Source organism: Coptis chinensis, chromosome 9 (assembly GCF_015680905.1).
Source record: "Coptis chinensis isolate HL-2020 chromosome 9, ASM1568090v1, whole genome shotgun sequence".
Classification (NCBI taxonomy): domain Eukaryota; kingdom Viridiplantae; phylum Streptophyta; class Magnoliopsida; order Ranunculales; family Ranunculaceae; genus Coptis; species Coptis chinensis.
Window position 1 is genome coordinate 21,568,420 of NC_141464.1, and position 18,238 is coordinate 21,586,657.

The following is an 18,238-nucleotide window of genomic DNA, read 5'->3' on the forward strand; positions in this document are numbered from 1 at the left end:
GTAGAAGGAATATAGAGTATAGGAAAGAGGCCGCGGAACCCTAAAAGGACAGGTGTGAGGAAGCTGACCGTGGGATAGAAAAAGATCAAGGGAAGGGAGTGAAAGAGGAGGATATAAAGAGGAGCAAGAGGAAAAGAAAAATAGTGAAGGGAGACCCTAGTGATACTGTGAGGGAAAATTGTTATCAACACATTTGGCGCCGTCTGTGGGGAACGAACAAAACATGGCTCCAGCTAAGAGAGGAAGAGGTAGAGGAAGACCTAGGAGGGCGGAGGACGTTGAGGACGAAACAATGAGTGTTGAAAATGTGGAGATGGAGGAAGAGGGGGCTGAGGATACGGTGGTGGAAATGACCAGGCTGCTTCAAGAGGAGGTAGGGAGACTTAGGGAGGAGAATGATGAGTTGAGGAGAGAGAGAGAAACTACTCAAGGGGGAGTGGAAACAGTAGCACCCCGCGGGTAGTGAAGTGGAAGGACAGAGCGAGGACCTTCCTCGGGAACCCGGGGCGAACAACATAGGAGGCATTACCATGGAAATGGTGCAGGCAATGATCGAAAGAGACAGAGAGGCCAACCATGCAGCGGAAAAGGAGAAACAAGGTACGGCCAAGAAGGTGGTGGACAACCTAAATCAGAACCCACTTGCTGACTCAGTTTGGAATTTCGAGGTACCTAAGAGGTTCACACAACCACGGTTTGAGAGGTATGATAGGACAGGAGATCCGGCGGACCATTTGCATCACTTCAGGCAGCAGATGCCGCTATTGTAGGAGGCGAAGTATGATGGCCTTCGTTGCATGATGTTTCCTGCCAGTCTGAAAAGGGGATCGTCCGACTGGTATTATCGGTTGGCGTTGCGGAGTATACAAAGGTTTGAGGAGCTAGAGCAAGATTTTTTGAATCACTTCATCCATCAGAAGAAGAGGGTAGTAGATGTTGCGGATCTCTTTAATGTCAAGAAAAAGTCGGCCGAGACACTTAGAGACTTCTTGTGTAGATTTAAGGAAGAGACGCTAAGAGTGGAAAACCTGGATGAGCGCACCGCAGCCATAGTGTTCCAGCATGGATTGAAATAGGGAACCAGAGTGCATGAATCAGTATCGAAGATCGAAGTTACCACCTTGCATGCCCTGTACCTAAAGGTGGAGAAATACATAAGATACGAGGACATTTTGCAGAGGAATAGTAAGGAACACAAGAAGCCTAACAGGTCAGTGCACGCCGTAGGAGTGGAGGATAGGAGAGACAGGGAAAGGACTGTGGGCAGAGAGGGGGGAACCTACAGAGGGGAGAACCTACAGAGGGGAGACACAGAAAGCGGAAAGAGGCAGATACTAAGATCGACGAGAATACAGGGAGAGAAAACCATATCACGAAATGGATTTAACTCTGCTGAACAAGCCATTGGAGGAAATCCTGCCATTGATCAAGGGTCAGCAGTATTACGAAGATCCGCAGAACTCACCTAAGGAGTTAGAGGGATAGCCATTTTGTGCTTATCATCAGGTTAGAAATCATGCTACCAACCAGTGCTTTGCTTTGCAATGGTTAGTAGAGAGAATGACTGGGAGAAGACAATTGAAGGAGTTTGTCAAGGAAGTGCAGCCAGGTGAAAGGGTTCCTACCGTGGCTAGAATCTTGGGCATGATAAATATTATTTTTAGTGGAGAAAGGTTGGGTAGGAATGCCCACAGAGACAAGGTGAGGAGGACATCCAATCTGCAGCAGATAAACGAAGTTGTGGGTAGTCTGTGACCAGTTCCAGGAGCTAGCAAGGGAAATAACAGGATATAATTCACCCCAAAGGATTTGGAGTCAGTAATCTCGCCTCATGAAGATGTGATGGTGATCACTATCGTGATGGGGAATTACATGGTGAAAAGGGTGCTGATAGACTGCAGAAGTTTAGTGGACCTATTATTTCAGGGCGTGATGGAAGAGATGGGCATTGAAAGGAAGCGGATGAAGCCCCCTCAGACTAACTTATTCGATTTCAATGGCAGCATGACTGAGCCGCTAGGGGAATTGGTATTGCCGGTAACAGCAGGGCCGGTGACTGTTTTCACCCGGTTTATGGTAGTGGATACCAACTCACAATATAACGCGATCCTGGGGAGAAAATGGATCCATGGGATAAAGGCAATCCCATCCACCTATTACCAAGTGGTCCGCTTCCCAACAAATGGAGGAACGTACGAGATAAAGGGAGATCAGGTCGCGGCTCAGAACATACACCAGGTGACAGTAAAGGGTTTGGTCTGCGCTCCAGATAAAAAGGCAATGGAAAAGGGTGACAAGCTGGCATAACAATTACAGACCGCAGCTTGCGAGAAGGAGCTGCTCATCGGGGCCAAGACAATGGATGAGATTGAGGTCATAAACATTAGGGTGTCAGAGGAGGAGAACTTTGTGAACGTGGGGACCAGTTTGTCGGAGGATTAGAAAGCGAAGTTGATTGCTTTGTTAACTAAGAACAGTGATGTGTTTGCATGGACAATCGAGGATTTGGTGAGATTAGATCCAGAGTTCGCCTATCACCGATTACATATGAGGGAAAGAGCCCGTCCAGTCCAGCAGAAGATGAGGGGTATGAAGCCGCAGTATGCACAGGGGATTCTAGAGGAAGAAAAGAAGCTGAAAGATGCTGGCATCATTCGTGAATGCAAGTTCACTGAATGGCTGTCGAATGTAGTAGTGGTACCCAAGAAGAACGAGAAAGTAAGAATGTGCATTGATTTCACGGACGTCAACAAGGAGTGCCCAAAGGATCACTATCCCATGGTGCGGATAGACGAGTTAGTGGACAGAACCGCATAATTCAAGATTTTTTTGTTCATGGACGCATCGATGGGTTATAACCAGGTGATGATGTACGACCCTAACCAGGATAAGACCGCGTTCATAGTGGAGGGGGGAATGTACTGCTATACCAGAATGCCGTTTGGGCTAAAGAATGTCGGGGTAACATTTCAAAGATTGGGGGAGAAAATGTTCGAAAGCAAAATCAGAAAGGGAATGGAAATCTATATAGATGACATGGTGGAGAAGAGTATGACCGAGGAGGAGCATTTGGTGGGGCTAAGTGAAATGTTCTTTATACTGCGAAGACATAAGCTAATGTTGAACCCAGAGAAGTGTACATTTGGGGTGACTTCTGGAAAGTTTCTGGGGTACATTGTCACCTACAGCGGAATAGAAGCCAACCCGGCACAGATAAGGGCACTGTTGGAAATGCCGTCTCCGCGGAATGTGAAGGAGGTGCAGAGGTTAGCAGGGAGGGTCGCAACTCTCAATAGATTCATATCAAAGTCCTTGGATAAGTGCCACCCTTTATACCTACTCTTGAGGAGGACGACCGACTTTCAATGGACCACGACATGTGAAAGGGCTTTCCAGGAATTAAAAGAATATTTGGGAAAGGCCCCGATCTTGATCCTGTCGCGCCCAGGGCAGGGGGAGAAGCTGTATTTATATCTGGGGGTGTCTAAGTATGCAATCAGTTTAGTGTTGATAAGGATAGTGGACAAGGCAGAGAGGCCGGTGTACTTCCAGAACAAGACGATGTTAGACGCCGAGACGAGGTACAGTAGAATTGAAAAGTTTGCCTTGGTATTGGTCTTTTCTGCGCTGAAGTTGAAGCCCTATTTTGATGCTCATGCGGTGGTAGTAGTGACCAACTTGCCACTCAAATAGGCATTGAAGGCAGAGAAATCAGGGAAGATGTTGAAATGGGTTGTGCTGCTTAGTTCTTATAACATTGAATACCAAACCAGGACCGCAGAGAAGGCCCAAGCAATGGCAGAATTCCTGGCTGAGTTTCCAACCGAGGACCCTACCTGGGGGGAGGAGATGGTCATGGAACAGGAAGTGGACCAACACCACGACCCTCTGGACCCTTGGGACATGCGGAATGGATGCAGAGTCTTTGCAGACAGGTCCGCCACATATATAGGGAATGGAATTGGGGTGGTGCTAGTCACTCCCGAGAATACTCGCTTAGAGCTATCAACGAAGTTGGGTTTTGCTGTTTCAAACAACGAGTTTGAGTATGAGGTAGTGATAGCGGGTTTGGACTTGGCTAGGAATCTGGGTGTGCGAGAGCTGATGGTGTACTATGATTCTAACTTGGTAATATGTCAGGTCAATGGAGGGTTCGCGGCCTGATGCCCTAGGATGGCGAAGTATCTGGAGGTATTGAGGCGAAAGGCAGGCGAATTCGAGAAAATCAGTTTTGCTCATCTGGGCAGGGGGAGAATAGGCACTCCGATACCTTGGCGTATGTGGCCGCAGTACTCCATGGGGCCGAAGGCAGATCCATTGAGGTCAGGGTGCTGAGCAAACCGAGTACCGCAGAGGATGAGGGAGTGTGGATAACTACTGAGCAAGGGCCTAGATAGATGGAACCCATCAAGAGTTACCTGTCGGGGATTGAAATAGAGGACAAGCAAGAAAGGAGGAGGATGGAACAGATATCCCAGAGATATACTTTGCTGGATGGGGAGTTGTACCGACGAAATGTCAGCGGACCGCTTCTGAAATGCCTGGGACCGCTGAAGGTGCAAGAGGTATTAGGTGAAGTTCACGAAGGGGATTGTGGAAGGCATTCAGCCGGGAGGACAATGACACACCAACTACTATCACAGGGGTACTTTTGGCCCCACATGAAGAGAGATGCAACTGAGTATGCCAAGAGGTGTAGAAAATGCCAGAGCTTCGCACCGCTGATACATGCACCTGCGAAACCGCTGCACAAGGTCTATAACCCATGGCCGTTTGCTATGTGAGTGTTGGATGTCGTCGGCTACCAATGGCCAGTGGCAAAAAGAGGTTTATACTGGCCACGACAGATTATTTTACGAAATGGGTTGAGGGCGTGGCCTTGCAGCAAGTGAAGGAGGAACAGGTGAGGAAGTTCTTGTGGGAGAATATAATATGCAGGTTCGGGCTACCACACACCATCATCGCGGACAACGGTACCCAGTTTACAGGAGGGAAGGTGAAAGCTTTCCTCTAAGCCTTCAGGGTGAAGCAATGTTTTTCGGCTCCTTACAATCTAGAAGGGAATGGGCAGGCAGAGTCCTCGAACAAAATTATCATGGATAATCTAAAGAAGAAGCTGGAGGAATGCAAGGGATATTAGGCAGATGAATTAAACCATGTACTGTGGGTATACTGGACGACACCACGAACATCCACTGGATAATTTCCATTCGCGATGGCCTATGGAGTGGAGGCAGTGATCCCTGTGGAAATAATGGTGTCAACAACTAGAACCAAAGCTGTGGAAGCAGGGGTTAATGAGAAAATATTGGCTGGGGAGTTGAACCTTACCGAGGAGAGGAGAGACACCGCACGCATTAGACTGGAGGAGTACCACAGGAGATTACAAAGACAGTATAACAAGCGTGTGAAGCCACATAAATTTAAGGTGGGCGATCATGTGCTGCGGAGGGTGAGTCCAACCACCAAGGAGGAGACAGATGGGAAGTTGGGTCCCAATTGGGAGGGACCATATACCGTGGTGGAGGTTGGAACATCTGGGTCCTACAGGTTACAGACGCTTCAGGGAGAGAACATCAAACGGCCGTGGAACATCAGGATGTTGAAGGAATTCCATGAATGACTTTGTCCATAGTTTCTTTTCAGTTAAAGGAAAGTTTAATTGCTTCCTTACATATGACCAACAAGCCTTGTAATGATATTTTGTGTTAGCTAATATGTCAATGAAAGAGATAGCAAACTTCCTCCATCTGATATGTGTGTATTTGTGTGTATGTGGATTAGGCCAAGGACAGCGGACGACGGGGTCCGAATTCAACTTGTGGGCAAACTTAGCGGCCCCCAACATCTCCATCTCTAACTTGGGGGCAAGCTGAGTGGCTCAGGCAAACTTAGTGGCCCCCAACATCTCCATTATCAACTTGGGGGCAAGCTGAGTGGCTCGGGCAACTCTGCGGCCCAACATCTCCTTAGTTAACTTAGGGGCAAGCTGAGTGGCCCGGGCAAACTCAGCGGCCCCCAACATCTCCATAAACAACTTGGGTGCAAGCTGAGTGGCCCGGGCAAACTCAGCGGCCCCAACATCTCTATCGTCAACTTGGGGCAAGCTGAGTGGCCCGGGCAACTCAGCAGCCCCCAACATCTCCTTAGTAAACTTGGGGGCAAGTTGAGTGGCCTGGGAAAACTCAGTGGCCCCCAACATCTCCATAGGCAATTTGGGTGCAAGCTGAGTGGCCCGTGCAAACTCAGCAGACCCAACATCTCCATCGTCAACTTGGGGGCAAGCTGAGTGGCCCGGGCAACTCAGCGGCCCCCAACATCTCCATAGGCTGATAGGGTTATATACTAAAAGTATTACTTTTGTATTAACTCTAATTTTTTATATTTTGAATGAGAATCATATGGGCAAATGTTATGCATATTATATATGTTATTAGTTATATGCATGCGTCTAATACTTTATGTTGTAGATGATATGGTGTGTGGTGATACACAGAAGATCATATCATCAGTACTTTATAAAGTATAAGTAAACGTTCACAACCTAGATGGATTTGGACAAACCATTGGTATGGTTGTAGTATAATCTGGTATTAGTCTATCTTGACTACAGGATTACAATAGTATACTTTGTGTGTATTGAACAGGACCAAGTGAGGTTGTTTCTCTTTATACTGACTATATAAGAGAACAAACACCTCTGTTATTATGGATGCTTGTCCTCTTAATCTGGATATAATAACGGGCACTTATGTGCATTGTATATTGCTTTAAATCATCAATGAGTGAGATTCATTTGTGAATCAACAAACTCGATGGATTGGGTAATTACATTGTATGTAAGGTATGCTATTGATTATAGAAGGAATCCGTGACCCGCAGGAAGTCGGGTGATGATGTCCCCTTGAGGAGTTCATAAGGATTGTCATGTAAACCCAGCAGGTGGATTTAATCCGACATGACAATGAGGTTTAGTGGTACTACTCAAGGACATAAGAAGTTGATTAATGTAGTTATCAGTAACTTGACTTAATCAACGGGCATTCGATATCTTAAATACGGGGAGATCAATAAACATATAATATGGAGCCCATAAAAGTAATTTGGGATTAGGGCGGTAGTGCAATAATGGCCTTTAGTAGATTAAGCCATTTGTTGACGGACTTGGGCCTAGCGTTCTGGGCGAACATGGGAAGCCCAAGCCCATCAGAAAACTTAACACTAATTTCTCCTCATGGTCCCTATTGTAGCCTATATAAAGAAACCCCTCTTTCATGGCCGAATTACTGAGTGATTGCTGAAGCACAGTTAGTCTCAAAATTCGGCCAAAAGAGAAAGAAGGGGCTAGAAGATCGTTACCCACACAATGTCCATTTTAAAGTTAGGAATACAACAGAAGATCAAGAGGTTGCTGATTCTTAGAGATATCACAGCTGATCAAAGGTATGATTCTAAACCAAATTGTGAGAACCCTTTATTCTGCTGCGCATGGGTTTTTGCAGTTTGTAAATCATTACATGAAACCATAACGGTTCATACATAGGCAACTTGGGTGCAAGCTGAGTGGCCCACGCAAACTCAGTAGCCCCAACATCTCCACAGGCAACCTAGGGGCAAGCTGAGTGGCCCGGTCAAATTTAACAGCCCCCAACATCTCCATAGGTAACTTGGGTACAAGCTGAGTGGCACGAGCAAACTCAGCGACCCCAACTTCTCCATAGTCAACTGGGGGGCAAACTGAGTTGCCCGGGCAAGTTTAGCTACCCCCAACGTCTTGTGGCAGCGGAGGGGAAGAGCCCTTCGCCGACGATAAAGACTGAAGTCAACTTGGGGACAAACTGAGTTGCCCCCAGGACCTCAAAGGCGGCGACAGCCTCCCAAACAGCTTCCATCTGCGAATGACCATGCATGGTGGGACAACCATAGAGGATGAGCAAAGGCAGGGATGAGAAGATGAACTTACAGTAACATGAATAAGTTGCAACACATTAAGCAAAAATGGATGCATAGATTGTAAAGGATATCCAAACAAAGCGTTTGACAGGAAACACGTTCCAATATGGCCTACTGGGGTTACCCAAAACTACAGGCCCGTTAGTTACAACAAAACATGAGAATTAAAAACAAAACAGTTTAGCTAAAAGAGTGAAGTTTAGACAATATTCATTTGGGATCTTCTGATGAGTCCTCTTGTAGTCGATCCTCCTCCACCGCCTTGGTGGTTTCATCGATGTCAATAGGAGAGGTTGACACACCAGGCTGGGCAGCGGCTTCTGTTTCAGGAACGGAGGAGGGAGCTGCGGAGTCTGGAAGGACTGAGGCCGGAGGTTGAGCAGGGAGGAGACGGCCGGCGGCAGCAAGAGCTTCCAGTTGTTGCTTCAGCTCTCTAGCAATCTTTTTGAAGGCCAAAGTTTTGAAGTGCTCAGCAGCCTCCTTCAATGACTGGTCCAAGGCCGCTTTAGCCGCGACCCTGTTGGCTTCCCTCTGTTTCTCCAGCTGTGAGGTGACCCCGGCCACATAATCCTGATGAGCTTGTTCCGCGCTAGAAATCTTTGTGGTACTGGGAGAGCAGCGGTGCGCGCCTTATCTTGGTCCTTTTCCAGCTGCACGTTTTTGGCCTTCCACCCTTCAAGGCCATGGATCTCGGTCCTCACAGACTCCAGCGTGTCTAGCGTGTTAGTAAGACCGCGGATGTCATAGCCAATGTCAAGGCTCAACTGCGTATAAGAATAATGTGAGAAAGCCAATAGTAGTAATGGGAAAAGAAAGAAAGAAGGAGGACATACCCTTTCCCAGCCCGTGTATATCGCGGCTCGATGAGAGGCGAAGGTGCCCGAATCTCCATAGACCTGATCCTTGGGAAGATGGGAGCTGAAGAACAGGGGCGTAGCGACAGTTGGATTATCCAAAGCAGAGTCACGAGTAGTGATGTCCCTGTCCCTAGCTTTGTACTGGGGATGCCAGATTTCTACAGGTCCAGTAGGAATGGGCCCAATGGGGATTGATTCTTTCCCAGGGCGTCAGGGCGGAGCCACAGGCCGCGGTGAGGAAGGTCGAGATGTGGTAGCTGGAGCGCTAGGGGTGGCGATCTTGGCTTTCTTAGCAGGAGGACTCTTAGCCGCTGGGTCAGCAGGAGCCTCGCCGTCGGAGTCACTTTTCCAGAGCTTAAGTTTGGAGACGTCCATATCCGTGGAGGTGGTTGCAGGATGGGTGAAATTGTCTTCCCAGTCGACTAAGGAAGAATATGACCGTGGAATAGGATTGGGGTTGGGCGCCGAGGATCTGGTGAGGGATTTGCATGTCTTGGAGGCAGCGGTCTTCCGAGCGAGCGCTTAAGAATGGGAGATCTTGGTGGTAAAATCGAACGACCGGTGTACGGGGTGTTTCGACTTCTGACTTTTGGGGGAAGATGGATTTGGTTTCCTCTCTTTGGGCGGCGGCAATCTGTAGAGGGGCCCCTGATACTGGCCAATATTTTTGAGAGAAGGGTCCAGGAGAAGCGGACTGCCCTTGTCAAAATCGATGCCGAGGATGTTGCATTGGTCACTGCCCAGGTCGTGGAGCTTAGAAAAGGTCTCGGATAAAATACCGGTGTAGATGCGGGACAGTGAATCTGAAACCCAACCTGAAACACAAGCAACCGATATGTTAATATAAGGGGTCGTCAGGCAAGCAAATCAAACAATAGACAACACTCACCACTTTTGAGTAAATGGAACTGCCTCAAGGATGCATCAGGGGGTAGGTCCGCAGAGAGAAAGTTCCCCAAAACATAGAGGGGGTAGTGGTGCCATACTTTATCAGAAGAAGTTACATGGAGGACGAAGGATTTCTTCTGCGGATGCACACAAAACGATTGGTATCCTACGCTCCCAAACTTGGTGCTTTTCTTAAGAAAATAGTGCGCAGTGATATCATGAAGGTAGATCCGCGGAGTGTTGGATTTGTTGTAATAGTTAGCGACATACATGATCTGCCAGAAATTACCAATGCCTTAGCACTGCGAGATGTTGAAGTGGTTGCAAACCTCAACATCCAATAAGGATAGGGGGAAGCGCAGTCCAGCCGCTATCAGACCCACTATAACTACGAAAAACCCCAGCCGCTGTGGGACTAGGTAGGGAAAGTGGGTAACACCAGGCATGTGTTCTAGGACCACGTCCCCAGGAATACCATACGCAGCTTGGACCGCGGCTAAGTTGGGTCTACAGCGATAAGACGGCGGAGGCGGAAGCGCAGTGGGTCTTCCAGAGGTAGACGGGGTCGTGGACGGATGAACTGGCTCATGAGAAGGGGACTCAGATCGATCGACGGTGTGGGAGGAAGATTCAGGGTTGGCGGAGGAGCTATTAGATCTGTGGGTAGAGGACGCAGATCCGCGGATCGAGTGGCGGAGGAGCCACCCGATTCAGAGTTAGACATGATCAAGAGAAGAATGCGAGTGAAAGATAGGACTAGGACAACAGGAAAATGGGGTGAACAAGAAAGGAGGAGATGAGGAAACAGCTAAATACTAGTTGTGTTAAACGAAACAAATAATAAAACAACGGAAAGGAGAGATAAAGGAGAATAACGAACCTGATGAAGGGGAAAACAATGGCCAAACGGAGTTCTACTGTTACGCGAAAGCAAGAGTGGAGAGAAGCTTCACCGGAGAGGAGGAAAGGGAGAAATGGATGTAAAGGGTGTGAGAAAGAGAAAGATGTTATCGAGAGTAAGGGGGCAAACAGGCAAGTGAGGAAGAGTAATGGATGCGAGAGGAGTTTTACTTTAGGCGGGATTCGAAGAGGCAGGGGTACAAACATAAATAGGGCATAGGGTGGCAATGAAAAGGACCACCCAAAAGGAGACATGTGTCTGCACAGAAATTGAAGGGGCAAAGGCGGTTGTGCGTGCGTTGGGAGGCACGTGTTCAAGGACACGTGTCCAAAGGTTTGAAATTCAAGGCGAGAGGGGGAACAGGGGTGTCAGATGAAATGATGTTTCAAAGATGAGCGAAGGACCCCTGATGGGACAACTCAATGAGTATTCAGTTGGCAAATTTTGGCTCGCGGACCCAAACGGATCCGATGGCCGAGAGGGGGCATCTGTATCAGCCAATTCTACGACCACTGAGGTGGCACGTTTGCTGGCCCGAAGTAGATTAAGGAGGCAAGGGTGCAAAACACCAGATCAAGTCCGCGACACCCTAAAATAAGATAGGACGTATAGAGGCATGTGGCTGTGGGAGTGTCACAGTCAAACTGAAGGCAAGTTAAGTAGAAGGAACAGGGATTATAGGAAAGAGGTCGCGGAACCCTAAAAGGACAGGTGTGAGGAAGCTGACCGTGGGATAGAAAAAGATCAAGGGTAGGGAGTGAAAGAGGAGGATATAAAGAGGAGCAAGAGGAAAAGAAAAATAGGGGGAAAAATAGTGAAGGGAGACCCTAGTGAGACTGTGAGGGAAAATTGTTGTCAACACAGGTAATACATGGTTAATTCTCAGCAACAACCACATACAAATCCTAATATATACAAACAAAGCACCACAGCAAACCAAAAATAGGGAATTTTTGTATACTTTATTGTTTTAGACATGGATGCTACCATCAGTTGCATTTAATCTCAAGTAGCACAAATTCGTTATAATAAAATCCACGTAGTTCATAAGCTTGAATCCAATCACATTCCGGGAGAGCCATCAGAGATTCACATGCAAATCTCTTTATCTTTGAATAAAATTTAATAAACCAATGATTTGATCTAATAACAATAAAGATATCTTTTCAGAATATACTTCCCTTATTTGTATTCTGGGCCACAAAAAGCGACTAGTTGTCAATTTACTAGAACATGCATAAATAAAGTGTGGGGGTATTAGCTACCTTATAATAAAGTTGACCATATATAGGTAGCTTTAAAGCCATGAATTATCATATTAAGGTGTGATGTACCAACGTATTGTCCTGTATATTCACAAAAGAAGAAGAACTATCAATCAATGACCCATCTAACTTTTTGTCAAACACTTAGCAAATGGCAAAAAGTAATTAGTTCATAGAGTTAAAACAATAAATTAGCTTTTCACCTCTTGATTCCACTCGATGTCATTCTTGTGTGCCTTGATTGAAAGAGAACTCCAACACTGAGAATCTGATAATAGGAAGAAAAAAAAAACATTAGGAATAATTTGTCTAGCATCTTATTGGTATCACAAATTAATAGCTTGTAACATGCACCACCAAGAAATCTCAATGAATTGAAACAATGAACTTAAATATATTATTGAATCATAAAACAAAACCCTAACAGAAATCATAATCCCACCCCATGTGAGAAAATGAGACAATATATCATGGTTTAGCTACTTTCAACTCCATATTTTCTCCTTCTCATTTTCTTCAATAAACTAAAAAGCTCCAAACACAAAACACCATTATTAGAGTAAAGAATTAACTCTTAGGTTTGATATTCTCCTGCCTCACACTTTGTTATACAATGTATGTGACAACTGAAAATCCCATGAATCCTTACCTAAATATTTCAGCTTTGCAAGCTCAACTATAATGTTGTATTCGTTTACACCATTCAAAAGGCCAGGATGTAGTACTCATATTTCAATATTTAAAAAAAAATGAAACTATGCAACCTCAGCTTTAACTTCATCCTCATCGCTAGACAATGATGAAGGTGTTTGAGAAACTTGGATGACAACCTAGATGATCCACATAAGTAGATGATCTGAATCCCCACTAAAGTAGATATTAATTGTTACTAATACACTATAATGCACCAAATCCATAAACAAAAACCGTAAGCCAAACTGAAGTAATTCATCGAGTAATACATATGTGAGTGGAAGGATCTTATTTAGTCACACCATCGAGAATCAAACAATCCAAAATATATTTCATGTTTCTTGTTTCCAAAATTCATCACTCTAGAGGATGAACCGCCCCATTATTTATTATTGGATAATTTCTACTCTCCTTGAAGAAAAATACCTTGGGTTCTTCTAATTTTAAGATAAATGAAAGTAAATAACAATTCATATTGTTAAAAATTAAGAATAAGAAGTTGGAGACCATACCTTTGAAATATAGTTTGTGAAACGGGTTGGATTGTCCACTGTTGAAATTTTGAAGCCTTGGAGGCTCTAATGTATTACCCTAGTACTACCAAATTGATGTCTGCTTGAACCAACCCATACAAATCATTGCAGGAAAAATCATATTCAGTTGAAGGTCGTCCATCAAATAAGCAACATAAAAACGCATATTCAGTTGTAGCCAGTTGTAGGCTTGAATATATTCATATTCATCAAAACCTTAATGTTGAATATTACCTCAAAATTGGGGTTGATGTTGAATTAGAAGCAAACTTTAGATGCTCACACCCCCATTTATCATTCTTTGAATGAAGCTTTGGTTTTGGTTTAAGGTGATGGAGCTGTCCCGTAAAGAAAGGAACTAAGGATATTTAAATGGTCATGAACAATGAACAATAAGCAGAACTGTGCAAACATTTATAATAAGGTGATGCATTTGTTAGTATTAATGATGTTTTAACATGATGGAGATTTGAGATGTACTTGCCAAAAAGCTCTAGCCTCAACCACAATGTTTCTTGGAATGCCAATGTCATCCCAATAAGCGCTAACGACAGAACATTGGCAATCCTATATATAGCCAGAGACTGGCCCATCCCAACCTATAAAATAAAATTCAATCCAAAGCTACATCAGTATATAAAGCAGAAAGAAAAAGGCAATAGCACATTATATAAAGAGATTGTGGGTTGTTCCTTCTATACCTCATGATCACCTTCCATTCTAACCTTCTTTGCTTTGACACCAAGTGAATTTGAGAATTTAACCGACATCATTGAGAGCAAAAAGTGGTTATGGGCTATATGGCCGATAAAAAATGGCAAGGAAACCTATCAAAGCTTTAAGAATAGAGAATTTATTTTGAATCTAAAGTTTCTCAATTAATGTCGACTATCAAAATATAGTGCTAAATTTTAAAAAAGTACTTGATTTTCACAAACTATTCAAATTGAGCCCAAAAGAGTTTGACATTGTTCCTATTAATACCTCCTGGTATTGTAAGACATAGCCTACCTTCTTGTTCTTATTGGCTGGTGCCCATAGATCACGCTCACAAAATGTTTAGGCAACAATTTGGACAAATAGGAGAAAACTTATTTGGAGGCTATGACCTTGTAACAGTTGAATCCTCTATAGGGAGTCCTCTGATTTTGCTTGTTGCTAGCAGCACCATAACCTCCTATAACTGCTGCCAACAGTAAACCCCGTGATCTGATGATATCACCAGTCATCTATGAGAGAGGGAGATCGATAGAGATGCGATATTGCTTCCTTCACCATCAAGTCAATGAGATCCCTTCATTTTTTTTGAGGTTGAGAACTCGTGGGATTTTGGGTGTTCGTTTTTATTTTTCGGTTATTAGTTTCGTCTTTTTGTGCCACATTAGGGCGCATGCCCCCCTGAACTTGTTTAAAAAAAAAGTTTTAGTACTATATATACTCTACACAATTGGCCCACAATGAAACAGTCCATAATTGGACAAAGGAAAAACTAATTATTTAGGCAAATTTAGCCCACTACCCGTCTGCCCCACTTGTTTCTGGTTTCTACTCGACCAAAAATCAACAACTCAACATCAACTTTTCAACTTCAACCAACAACTTTCCAAAACTACCCATTGGCCATTGATACAGGCTATATGCGTACTCATCACCTAATCAGTAAACCCGTGAATCATCCAAGGTTAGACATTTTAATACATTCAAACCCTCAATTTCTCTATGTAAAATTAAATTAAATTCCTAATTTATCATTTTTCGAAACTCAACTAGAGAATATGTTATTGCTTTATTTGTTTTTATTATTGATTATGCTTTAATAATGGGTTGTAACTTAATTTTTTTGGTAATTTAAATTTTTAGGGTTCTAAATTTCTAGTATAGTAGTATAAAAAAAATATATTTGGATAGTCTTTAATCTATTCATTTTTCACTAGTTATGGATAAATTCCTTATAAAGAAGCCGAATCCTTATCAATTACCAACGACACCGACAATATTAGAAAACACTCCCCTCAATCAAGTCATTGAAGAGCAACCTGCCTTAAAGCGAAGTCGTGTAGAAGCTGATCATACAAATCTTCCTTCGGATCCTGGGTTACGGCCGCGAATCACAGATTATCCTCATAATAAGCAAGAATTTGTGCGACGAGCATAACTACAAAAGGGTCCTTTTTAGCCTAAAGAGCACACATACCCAATTATACATACGAACAATAAAAACCGCAAATTCTATGCTACTTGGTTTTGTGTAGGTGATTGGGCAGAGTACAACATACATGAGGATGCAGTTTTTTGCTTGCATTGTTATCTATTCAGACCAGACCATGGGGAGCAAGGAGGCGGTGATTCTTTTGTGATTAAGGGTTATAGAAATTGGAAAGATAAACAGGCATTACAGAAACATGTTGGGGGGCCTAATAGTGCTCACAATGTCGCATATAGGAAAGGGCAAGCTTTACTAAATCAGAAACAAGAAATTCAAACTTTTATTGATAGGCAATCAAAGAAAGCTCGATGGGACTACCGAGTTCATTTGCAAGCAGTGATTGATTGCTGTCGATTTATTCTATGACAAGGATTAACATTCAGAGGTCATGACAAGAAACCTACCTCAAGTAATCCTGGAATTTTTCTTGGGCTCTTGAACTACACACCCAATCATAATGATGCCATTAAGACTGCTATATGAGATTCTCCTAAGAATGTCACCTTGACTTTTCCTGATATTCAGAAAGATATTGTCAACTCCACTGCAGTGGAAACCTCAAATGCCATCCTTAAAAATCTTGGAGATTCCTTTTTTGCTGTGTTAGTTGATGAATCTCGAGACATATCAATTAAAGAGCAAATGGCTCTTGTTTTGCGCTTTGTAGATACTCATAGATGCTTGGTTGAACATTTTTTAGGAATTGTTCATGTTCAAGAAACTAGTGCCATATCTCTCAAAGTGGCCCTTGAATCACTTTTTTACAAGCATGGACTATGTATATCAAGATTGTGTGGTCAAAGTTATGATGGAGCTAGTAATATGCGAGGTGAGTTCAATGGTCTCAAAGCTCTCATCTTGAAGGATAATGGATCTGCCTTCTATGTTCATTGTTTCGCCCATCAACTTCAATTAGCACTAGTTGTTGTTACTAAAAATAACACCCACATTGCTTTGTTCTTTAACTTGGTTTCTAGTGCTATGAATACTTGTGCAGCTTCATGTAAACGTCGAGAAATTCTTACTGAAAGCCACAATAACAAAGTTCTTGAAGAAGTAGAATATGGTGAACTTCCAAGTGGATAGGGTCTCAATCAAGAGATTAGTTTGGAACGGCTTGGTTACACATGCTGGGGTTCGCATTATGCTACACTTGTCCGTTTTCTTGTCATGTTTCCTTCAGTTATCGAAGTTCTTGAGGTTGTGGTAGAAGATGGTCTAAATTCATAACAAAGAGGAGAAGCATCCGCTTTGTTTGGCTCTTTGCAACATTTTGATTTCATTTTCATCTTACACTTAATGAAAAAGATATTTGGAATTACTCATGATTTATCAAAAGCATTGCAAAGAAGTGATCAAGATATTATCAATGCAATGGCACTAGTTAAAGTATCCAAGGAAAGACTACAAAGGATGAGAGATGATGAATGGGTTATGCTTATGGTTGATGTATCTTCTTTTTCCGTTAAAAATGCTATCTCCATACCTAACATGGAAGAAATTTTTCATAGCAAGGGGATGATCACGACGTAATGATGAAAATATGACAAATCTTCATTATTATCGCGTGGACTTATTCTACAAATGTATAGACTAGCAGCTTCATGAGTTAAATAGTCGGTTTGACAAAGTGAATAAAGAATTGCTTCTTTGTGTTGCTTGCTTGAATCCAAGTAATTCCTTCCTTTCTTTTAATAAGAAAAGTTTAATACGTCTTGCTAAATTTTATCCTAGTGATTTTTCACCTATTGATCTCATGACCCTTCAAGATCAGCTAGATAATTATGTTGTTGATGTGTGCTCCAACCATTTATTTTCACAGTTGAAAGGGATTAGTGAACTTGCTAATAAGATGGTAGAGATGAAGAAAAATATTGTCTATCCACTAGTGTTCTTGCTGATGACATTGTCACTAATTCTGTCTGTTGCTACCGCCACTGTAAAGAGAGCATTTTCTACTATGCACATGATAAAGAATCGGTTACGCAACCGAATGGGAGATGAATGGTTGAACGATTGTTTGGTTACATACATAGAACGAGACATATTTGATAGCATTGATGATGAAGCAATCGTTTCCTTCACATCGCTGAGGACAGTTATGAATTGTTAGGTTAGTAGAGTTGAAAAACATTTTTATTTATTTAGAGTTTATACTATTTATATACAATCGATACTCATTTTCGCGATCGTTTGTTAGGTGATCATTTCTAATACAAAGTATTGATTGTATAAGTTGTTAATGTTGTTACAGTTGTTATTTTTTTACTTATTTGTCGACTTGTCATTACTAGTGGTCGACTAGGCCCCGAAGAAATTCCTGGCTCCGCCATTGGCCACATACATAGTAGATCCGTGGGTAGCAAGTGAACTAAATCACTTGCGTTTTCTAAGAAATTGTCAGTGCACCATTCGTGGATAGAAGGATTAGATCAAAGTTAAACTGGACAGCGTGTTATTCGATCTGCCATCTTCTCATGCAACTTGAATTAGTTGTCTGTGTTTTTTTAGCAGTATAATGTGCAAGACAACCAAGCTACTAAAAAGTGCTCTTCCATTAAGCTAAAGATCCATTTCAAGATATATCCGTATGGTGCGCAAGATAACCAAGCTACTAAAAAGTATAAACATAGGGCTTAATTCACGACAAACGTAACATAGAAACCAAAATAGATACAACTAATACCAAAAGCAAATATAAAGCCATTCATATAGTTCATTTAATTTTAAGTGCGGAGAAAGAAAATTCATTTAGGCTGCAAGAGATACTCAGCTCTAGATATCCAGATGGTATTCAAGCATTCATATATAAGTACTTAAACTATTATATGTGGCACATGTACTAAAAACAAATAAAGAAAAGTCAAAATATGGACAACATTTCAGATTCAAAAGGACTTTACTGCTTCAGTATTGCCCAATGATTACATGCCTTTCAAAAG

At 43.0% G+C, this 18,238-nt stretch overlaps 3 protein-coding genes across 3 annotated transcripts; all 3 read left to right on the plus strand.

Annotated features, from left to right (window-relative positions):
- Positions 1-1,860: 1,860 nt before the first annotated feature.
- Positions 1,861-2,307, plus strand: LOC147475193 (uncharacterized). Its single transcript, XM_086585310.1, has one exon. It carries the CDS (start codon positions 1,861-1,863, stop codon positions 2,305-2,307), a length of 447 nt encoding a protein of 148 aa, XP_086441436.1.
- Positions 2,308-5,215: 2,908 nt separating this feature from the next.
- LOC147475194 (uncharacterized) lies at positions 5,216-5,623 on the plus strand. Its single transcript, XM_086585311.1, has one exon. It carries the CDS (start codon positions 5,216-5,218, stop codon positions 5,621-5,623), a length of 408 nt encoding a protein of 135 aa, XP_086441437.1.
- A 9,403-nt stretch (positions 5,624-15,026) lies between these two features.
- Positions 15,027-16,382, plus strand: LOC147475195 (uncharacterized). Its single transcript, XM_086585312.1, has 3 exons — positions 15,027-15,184; positions 15,407-15,632; positions 15,822-16,382. Exons 1-3 carry the CDS (start codon positions 15,027-15,029, stop codon positions 16,380-16,382), a joined length of 945 nt encoding a protein of 314 aa, XP_086441438.1.
- Positions 16,383-18,238: the final 1,856 nt, after the last annotated feature.

What these genes read in the sequence shown, in the direction of transcription:
- LOC147475193 (XM_086585310.1), top strand. Translation starts at nt 1,861, where the DNA reads ATGGGGAATTACATGGTGAAAAGGGTGCTGATAGACTGCAGAAGTTTA.
- LOC147475195 (XM_086585312.1), top strand. Translation starts at nt 15,027, where the DNA reads ATGGATAAATTCCTTATAAAGAAGCCGAATCCTTATCAATTACCAACG. An exon ending in AATCTTCCTTCGGATCCTGG is followed by an intron (nt 15,185 to 15,406) that starts GTTACGGCCGCG and finishes TTATCTATTCAG; the next exon opens with ACCAGACCATGGGGAGCAAG. An exon ending in ACCGAGTTCATTTGCAAGCA is followed by an intron (nt 15,633 to 15,821) that starts GTGATTGATTGC and finishes CCTGATATTCAG; the next exon opens with AAAGATATTGTCAACTCCAC.
- LOC147475194 (XM_086585311.1), top strand. Translation starts at nt 5,216, where the DNA reads ATGGCCTATGGAGTGGAGGCAGTGATCCCTGTGGAAATAATGGTGTCA.